The 8,323-nt window shown below is 44.1% G+C and overlaps 2 protein-coding genes across 7 annotated transcripts in view; one reads left to right on the forward strand and one right to left on the reverse strand.

Moving 5' to 3' along the window:
- Positions 1-4,365, reverse strand: part of cfap221 (cilia and flagella associated protein 221) — a 37,051-nt gene extending 32,686 nt beyond the window's left edge. For 2 of the 5 annotated variants that reach the window (XM_025002339.2, XM_025002334.2), the window contains exons 1-5: positions 2,997-3,201; positions 2,694-2,899; positions 2,488-2,588; positions 386-472; positions 217-312 (exon numbers count right to left, since the gene is read on the reverse strand). In XM_025002339.2, the coding sequence (XP_024858107.1) occupies positions 217-312; positions 386-472; positions 2,488-2,588; positions 2,694-2,832 (423 nt within the window). In that variant the 5' untranslated portion in view covers positions 2,833-2,899; positions 2,997-3,201. Of the gene's footprint in view, positions 1-216; positions 313-385; positions 473-2,487; positions 2,589-2,693; positions 2,900-2,996; positions 3,235-4,243 lie in introns of those variants that run through there. The other 3 variants (XM_025002337.2, XM_025002335.2, XM_025002338.2) reach the window with 3 other exon arrangements.
- The window catches only part of LOC108249841 (secretin receptor), an 8,124-nt gene continuing 3,204 nt past the window's right edge, over positions 3,404-8,323 (forward strand). Inside the window, exons 1-8 of one of the 2 annotated variants that reach the window (XM_037977205.1) lie at positions 3,404-3,731; positions 3,834-3,933; positions 4,252-4,365; positions 4,432-4,538; positions 5,331-5,440; positions 5,553-5,685; positions 7,595-7,748; positions 7,836-7,896. In XM_037977205.1, coding sequence (XP_037833133.1) covers positions 3,648-3,731; positions 3,834-3,933; positions 4,252-4,365; positions 4,432-4,538; positions 5,331-5,440; positions 5,553-5,685; positions 7,595-7,748; positions 7,836-7,896 — 863 coding nt within the window. In that variant the 5' untranslated portion in view covers positions 3,404-3,647. The remainder of the gene's footprint in view (positions 3,732-3,833; positions 3,934-4,251; positions 4,366-4,431; positions 4,539-5,330; positions 5,441-5,552; positions 5,686-7,594; positions 7,749-7,835; positions 7,897-8,323) is intronic. The other variant, XM_017439470.3, reaches the window with a different exon arrangement.

An 8,323-nucleotide genomic window follows, 5' to 3' on the forward strand; every position in this document is an offset into this window, starting at 1 on the left:
CTGGTATTTGATAAAAAGGTGAAATCTCTGCTAAAATCTTGTGTTTTGAATCAACATTCATATAAACTAATTCATGTCATTTCAGTGAGTCATCATGGTTGTGCCCTGAGTCCTCTGTTGCTTCAGATGAGGCTGATCCCCATGGATTTACAAATACATGTCATATACACATTCAAGGCACTTGTTTTAAATAAAAGCCTCTGCGCGGACTTTTACCTCGCAGTGGACGCGGACGCAGTCGTAGAAGTAGCGCCACTCGTCGGCGCGGAACGTGACCCTCAGGGCGCGGCCGAGGCCCGGGATGAGACGACCCTGAACGGGGGGGGGAGAGACGTGAGTTTCGAAACCTTTAACGAGGAGGAGGGAAGAGGTTGGAGCGGCGTACCTGCTCGGCGTGAGCCGTCTGGAAGTGTCTCGTTTGGGTCGGGACGATGTGCATATTCATGACTTCGGATGAGACGTTGATTAGTTTCTGCTCGGAGAGAAGAGAGGGTCACTTCAGACACTTATCTCCAGACCAACGTTTACGTCCGGATCGCTACTTCGTCGCGTCGACGGTAGAAAATCAGCTCCCATTCAACGAATTCGCCCGTTATTGGAATCAGACGACAGATATGAGTGTTTACAACCATCGAGATGTTTTAAAAATATAAAAAATCCACAGTTTTATTTATTCTACACGCAGAAGACGGAAAATATTTGGTCGGAGATTATAGAACAGTGAAGAAACTGGGACCTCAAAGGCGGATCTCTCTTAACTAAGCAGATGGATTTACTAGCTCCGCCCCCTTCTGTTAAACGTCACGTGCCGAGAGGATTTCCGAAACCCCGGTTTGGGGGGCTATTTGGAGGGGAAAGGTTGTTTTTTGCCGTCGAGTCGCGGCGGTCCACCTGGAACTCGTCTCGGCTGCCTTTTTTTTTTTTTTCCCCCCGTCGAATTTTTGTTTTTGATCTGATCTGACGCAAAATTCTGCGTCTCCGGCCCGTCCCCAACAGTCCCAGCCATTAAAAAAAACAAAACCGAAGCCACAAAGGGACATTTTCCAGACTAAATATATAAAAAAAAAAAAAGAAGATTTTTGTTGATTCGCGCAGCTCCTGGGTCGTTTTTTAACACGGCAGATGACGGGAAAAAGTGCGATTTTCGGATGTTTCCGGTTGATCGGCGCCACGGGACGCCGACGGGCGTCGGGAGAACTCGCTCGCCTGAAGACGCCGTCTGTCCCCGCTTTGTCCAAGGTGGTTTCTCAGTGGTCGGCGAAAAAACGGCGAGAAAACCCAAGCGATTGATTTAAAAAAGAAAAAAAATGACAGTTTATTCTGGGCCACGCACATTATTCCGTTACCCATCGACTCCCTCGCCTGAAGACTTTCAGGATTTAATCTACCGGAGGACAGGCAGATTTTTACCACTGTTTTTAAAATTTATATCGTTATCATCTAAAATTTGAGCGCCTTTTTGACCTTTTTGTGCGTTTTCCTGGTTTCCTCCGCGAACGTTTCGAAGACGAGAGACAGATCGGGATCACAAGACCCGTCCGAAACCTGTTGACCATTCAGATTAATCTCCCAGCTGTCGTTTGTTTAATTATGACGTAAACAAAGCAGTGACTGCAGACCGTAAGATATTTACCTTTTTCCCACTGAACCCCGCGTCAAAAGATCTACTTCCTGTGTAAATTACAACATCACTAATAATAATAAGAATACTTGTTCAAAAAGCTCCTCTTCCTATTTGTTTGGAGTTTTCTTTTTTTTTACAATGGAGTTTAAAGAACCAATCCCTCCAGGATTTCGCGGGCATTTTTTGTGATTGTTGTGGCTAAAATGCCTGATTTCGTCAAGCATTTTCCTAAAAGTTGCTATTTTTTTTTACTAAAATCAATAAACAACCATAACTTTTAATATCTAAACCAAAAATCCTTCCTAGTTTTGTAAGATAATCCCCAACAAACATTGACATTCTCAAAAGGTGCTTTATTTGAGAACTTTGATAGCTTCTAAACTGACATTCATGAGCATTTCTGGATTGTCCCTGGTCTGCAGCTCTCCTCACATGTTTTGCAGACACAAAGTGTTTGTCGATGCGTTTATGTTCCATGATTACACTGCAGGACGTGCAAAACAGCTGCAGCTGGGGAGGAAACTGGTTTGCTGAAATCTTTGTGGGCAAATGTGAAGCATTAGCGCACATTTTGGCTTCGGTCGCTGCTCCTGCACGCTCCCGGCTTTCTGATGTTAACAGGAAGTGACGTCACGTGTCTTCTTCCTGAGTTATTTGGGCTTATTTTGTATTCCACGCTACACGAACCCACAAAGAAGAGACTAGACCGCAGAAACGGTGGCGAATCACTTTAGAAACAATAAATATTGGGTTAAAGTTGGGGGAAAGTTGCGGTGTTTTGGGAAAAGTTGCAACATCGCAAAATCCTGGAGGGTCTGATTAACGAGACGGAGCGAGCCCGGACTCGGAAACGTCGTCCTCACCAGGACCTTCGTGTAGCTCCTCCCGAGCTCGAACCCGCTGAAGTGAAGCTCTGAGGGCTCCGCTTCCACGCGGCCGGTCCTTGTCGCCCGGGCGTAGATTTCTGAAAAGACGGAACGGCGTGTGTGAATCAGTGTTCGATCAGCAGCAGGGGTCACTGAGGCGTAAGGGGGCGGGGTTTATTTAGGCGATAATGGCCGACGTGTACTTGAGTCCAGCAGAGGATTGGGGACGCTGGCTCGGCTCCGGCTCCGGCTCTCCTCCACCAGCTGGCTCAGGGGCAGAGGGGTCCCCCTCCTCCTGGGGGGCTCCGAGGAGATCCGGGGGCCAGACGGGGCCACTTCCATCCCGGTCAACTCTGGCTCCTCCGGAGACAAAATCACCAGATAGGGGAGGAAAAAACTGCAACTAAACCTTTAAACACACAAAGAGGCCGGCTTATTTTAAATTAATTCATTAATTCGTGTAAATAATTGTTTGATTTACAGTTAAATTTACTAATAATACTAACAGCTGCTTATGGCGTCAACACGAACTCACTGGGAGGCCAACGAGCTGTTTGTAGCTCATTTAAACTCACAAAGCGTTGTTAGTTGGTGTTTGTCAACGTCAACAAAACGTAAAAAACGTGTTAAAACGTAACTCCACTTACTTAAATTAAACTAACCGCGGCGGCCATTTTTTTTCGCCATTTTTTCCGGTCCCGGGAGGGAGAGACGTTTGCTGCCGAGCGCCTCGTCCGTTGGTCGCTTAATGAGCAGCGCCGCGGCCGTTGCCGTGGCGACCCCTGGAAAAAAGGGGGCGGGGACGAGCGAGCTGCGTGCGCGCCCGTCGACTTCGCCGAGCTCAGACCGGAAATCGGTCGCTCCTTCTTCGAAATAAAAGCCGCCGGGCGCGCGCGCGCACGGGTTCCTCGCTCTTTTTAAGAAGTCAACGAAATAGCTGAACTAAAACGCCAACTTAGATAAGCTAGATAACTAAAAACGCTCATTTAGACGCTACGTCAAGCCAAAGTAAAGCGTCGGGATTTTACTTTGAAGGTCAAGTGAAGCAACGTTGATGTAAGCGGCTCACGATCTACTTCGGAGAACTTCGGAGAACTACTGGACATTCCGAGCTCCTGTTTGAGTTTCGGGGCTCATATATCAGCTGGCATGGCAGGATGCTTGCTTTTCAGCCCGACCAGAGGAGAAGAGGAGACACGATGGAGAAGGTCGGACTCATCGGGGTGCTGCTCTTACCCCAGGTGAGGAAAAAAAAAAAGAAGAAGAAGAAGAAGCTTGAACTCAATTAATAAAACCAAATAGAGATTTTTTTATTTAATATATATTTTTTTTAAATCTCGCAGGCAAAATCGTCATTGGGTTGTCATCCTCATGTTAGTCTTATAAAAGAGGAAGAAAAGTGCATCAAAGACCTGCAGGTGTTTAATTCACTTAAAGCAGCAGGTAAGTTATTTATTTCAGAATTGTGATTCGGTGAATTGGCAGCTCAGGTTTGCTGTTTATTTGTCTAATAAAGTGAGTGAAACCTTTGAAGGAGGGGCCCAGAAATGTCACGTGCTTTACTGACATCTAGTGGCCACTTTGTGAATTACACCCTGAAGTTTCCACTTCAGCTGTTTGGGTTGCTTTAACCTGCATTTACATCAAAAAACGAGCCAGTTACTGTTTTTACATCAGCATTTGTGACTTTTCCATTGAATCCCAGCAAACGTAAATAAAAAAATAAATAAAAATAACTCAATTTTTGCTCCACCTGCCAAGAAAACAACGTCAGCGCCCGCTGCAGGGGAATGTGGGACGACCTGAACTGCTGGCCGCCCGCTTCGCTCGGGGAGACCGTGTCCCAGCCGTGTCCGGACTTTTTCGGCTCGGCAGGTGAGACACGAACACTTTTGAACCAAAATAAGAAGGAGAGCAGTGATTTTTATCTGTGCTTCGCAGGTAAAGTGCATCGAAATTGCACCGCGGACGGATGGACGGACCTCCTCGTCCCGCACGAGGACGCGTGCGGCTACACCTTCAACGAGTCCTTCCACTTCCTCGGGGAGGTCGGTGTTTGTCTTCCGCGGGTTTTAGTTCTGTCCCCATTTGGCTTGCTTGGAAAAAAAAAAAAAAATCAAATATTAATCACAAAGCAGTTTGGCGGTGCTTTTATTTTGAAGGCGAGCGGATGTCCCAACGTCGTCAACGTCTGTGCGCGCTAACGTCAGAGTCGAAAGTTATCGTTATCGTCACGAAACAAAGACTGAGACAAAATACGGACTTCCATTTTTTTTTTTTTTACTGACGTCAGAACGTAGTTTGTGGAGAATGCAAAGTTTTTAACGACAGGAAATTAAATCCACGCCATCAGACTAAACACATAATCTTCGCACGGACAAAAGATTTTGTTCCCTACCTGACCAACTTGCCGAAAGGAAGGCCGGGTTAGCTGGTTAGGATTTTAAACTTTTATTGTTCACTTAAAACTCTCTTATTTAGCTGATCTATCCGTTATATTATGTGAAAAGTCCAAAAATTGGCTCTTGTTCTCGTGACAAAAACTGCGCCATTTTGTTCCTGTAGCAGTGACACAAGCCCCCCGGCTGAATTTTGGTCACGTCAGCCTTTATATGCTCCCCGTTTTTCGACTGACTGCAGAGCGCTCCAGCAACTGCCTGATAACGCTATCACTTACGGCCTGTTCCGGACCGCCGGCCTGCATGTGGATCAGATTACGCCCAAATCTGATTTTTCTTTTGTTTTTGTCTTTGAGTACACGAAAGGAACCGCCTAATGTTCAGAACTTGAAGCCTGACAGATCCGAGCTTCAGAACATTTCTGAACTTTCCGATGCTCAGCCCACAGACTCCCATTTGTATTTCTCCTACGTGAAGACCATGTACACGGCTGGGTACGCCCTCTCGCTCATCTCTCTCACCTTCGCCATCGCCATTTTCTGCGTGTTCAGGTGAGAAACGTTCCTTTTTCTTCCGTTTCTGTCCCTGCGTCCAACACTCACATTCGACTTGCTGTTTGCCCACTTGTTTTTTTTTTAAAAGCTGGGTTAATGTTCTCTTCAGGAAGCTCCACTGTACCAGGAACTACATTCACATTCAGCTGTTTGTCTCCTTCATCCTGAGAGCCACCTTCATCTTCATCAGAGACAGCCTGCTATTCACGAATGAAGAGCTGTATCACTGTGACTACTACCCGGTACGGATGAACTCTCATAACCCCGTGTTTTCCCTAAAGAAGTGACAATATCAAAGAAAAAAATGGCTGAATTTGAACATTTATGACCATTAAACAAGACTGGTTGTGCTTCTTGGCACATAACTTAAGAAATAACATTTAAAAAGTATTTATTAAGACCTTCTGTCTTTCTTTAACACTACCAAGAAGCCTGTTTAATCTCGTTTGTCCACAAGGAGGTGCTTTTTGTTCTAGCTTAGCTTATTAGCTTAGCCATGCTAACAAGCTAAACTGTGTTTAGCCTTGTTTAGCTTTCAAAACAGTTTAGTTTGTAAGCTTGGCATGTGCTAAGCCATGCTAACTATCTAAAATATGTTTAGCTTAGTTTAGGTTGCCAAACATAGCCTAATTTGTTAGCTTGGCATATGATAATTCATGCTAACAAACTAAAGTATGCTCGTTAGCTTCGCATCTGCTAAGCCATGCTAACTAGCTAAACTATATTTAGCTTAGGTTGCCAAACATAGCCTAATTGTTAGCTTGGCATCCGCTAAGACATGCCAACAAGCTATGCTATGTTCAAATTAGCCTATCTTGCCAAACACAGCTTTGGCAACTGGGCATCCGCTAAGCCATGCTAACAAGCTAAACTATGTTTGGCCTTGTTTAGCTTTCAAAACAGTTTAGTTTGTAAACTTGGCATGTGCTAAGCCATGCTAACTATCTAAACTATGTTTAGCTTAGTTTAGGTTGCCAAACATAGCCTAATTTGTTAGCTTGGCATATGATATTTCATGCTAACAAGCTAAAGTATGCTCAATAGCTTGGCATCTGCTAAGCCATGCTAACTAGCTAAACTATGTTTAGTTTAGGTTGCCAAACATAGCCTAATTGTTAGCTTGGCATCTGCTAAGGCATGCTAATAAGCTATGCTATGTTCAAATTAGCCTATCTTGCCAAACACAACTTTGGCAACTGGGCAGCCACTAAGCCATGCTAACAAGCTAAACTATGTTTGGCTTAGCTTAGTTTGCCAAACACAGCTTAGCAAGAAGCTTGTTTGTCCACAAATATGTGCTTTTGGTTAATTTTTAATGAATTCAGACAAGAATCAAGACTAATTCATTTCTTAGGTTGAAACCATGGGTGTCAACAGGGGGGTTACAAGGGGAGGCAATGCCCACCTCTAAAAATTTGCTGGGCCCCCCAGTGGGCCCCCCTAATTTTCCCTGGCTATTAGGGATAAGTAGGACATCAAACTTTCATTTTCAGCAGTTAGTAGTTAAAAATAAATACACACACACATAATTAATTATATATGTATATATAAAATGTGTGCATGTGACCCATGATGGCAGAATTAGTTTGGTTTTTTTTTTCTTCAAATTTTCTATCTTAAAAGCTTCAAAATTACACATTTTGTTGAAATTTGGCGATTTATCACCTGGCAACGAGCTACTTTTGTTGTTTGTTTACAAGCGCGCCAGTTTTATCAGTAATCCAGTTTTTTACCAATAAAAACTGGATTTTTATTGATCTGGAGTGACGTCATCTGGATTTCCGGTGGCAAATTTAAAGAGGGGAATCCCCGAGCTTCACAATGACCCCAAGCATTATACGAAGGGATTTCCCAACGCTACAGTTCATTTCAAAGCAAGTTCAAATGGATTGTTTGGAAAACTTTGATTTAAAAGGTAGCTTATGGCAAAAAAATTATATTTTCATTATTTGCACTGGAGCTATTTCTACATATATAAATTTTTTGTTTACAATTTTAATAATTAAAAGGTCAGAAGGTGATTCCCTTACCTCCCTATTGCTGTTTTTTTTAAATAGCCTATATTAAACAATAATAAAAAAGATAATACCGCCCACCTGGCCACCCGTTGGAAGCCCGAACTCACGTGCTTTTTTTTCCTCTCGTCAACAGGTGGCGTGTAAAATCGTGCTGATGTTCTCCAACTACTCCATCCTGGCCAACTACAGCTGGCTGCTGGTGGAGGGCCACTTCCTGTTCACACTGGTGAGCCGCTCCTTCTTCTCCCTGAAGAAACACCTCGCCTGGTACATCCTCCTGAGCTGGGGTACAGCCTCGCCTGCGACGCAAACGCCACGCCAACAGCTCCTTCCCGTCCGTCGACTTAAACCGAAATGTTTCGTTTATTACGCAGGTTTGCCGCTTGTTGTCATCGTCTCCTGGGGATGTGCGAAGTACTTTTATGAAGATGAAGGGTAAATAAAAACGCTTCACTGTGCTGGGAGGTCTGTTGTAATATTTTAAAGTGGTCTTGAGCAATATTGTAGTTTAAAAGGCGTCCTTAAAAGCTTTTTTTAGATTTAGACTAAAGCAGTTTATAGCAGAGTGTGGCTGAGAAAAAGCTTACAGCTTTTTAGAAATCACCTGTTTTCTGTTTGTTAAACTGCGTTAATCAGACCCTCCAGGATTTGGCAATGTTGCGATCGCCACTATTACCGCAAAATCAAGCGAACACCGCAACTTTCCCGCAACTTTAACCCAATATTTATTGTTTCTGAAGCGATTCGCCACCGTTTCTGTGGTCTAATCTCTTCTTCGTGGGTTTGTGTAGCGTGGAATACAAAATAACCCCAAATAACTCAGGAAGAAGACACGTGACGTCACTTCCTGTTAACATCAGAA

This window comes from Kryptolebias marmoratus, linkage group LG8, assembly GCF_001649575.2.
Source record: "Kryptolebias marmoratus isolate JLee-2015 linkage group LG8, ASM164957v2, whole genome shotgun sequence".
Taxonomy (NCBI): domain Eukaryota; kingdom Metazoa; phylum Chordata; class Actinopteri; order Cyprinodontiformes; family Rivulidae; genus Kryptolebias; species Kryptolebias marmoratus.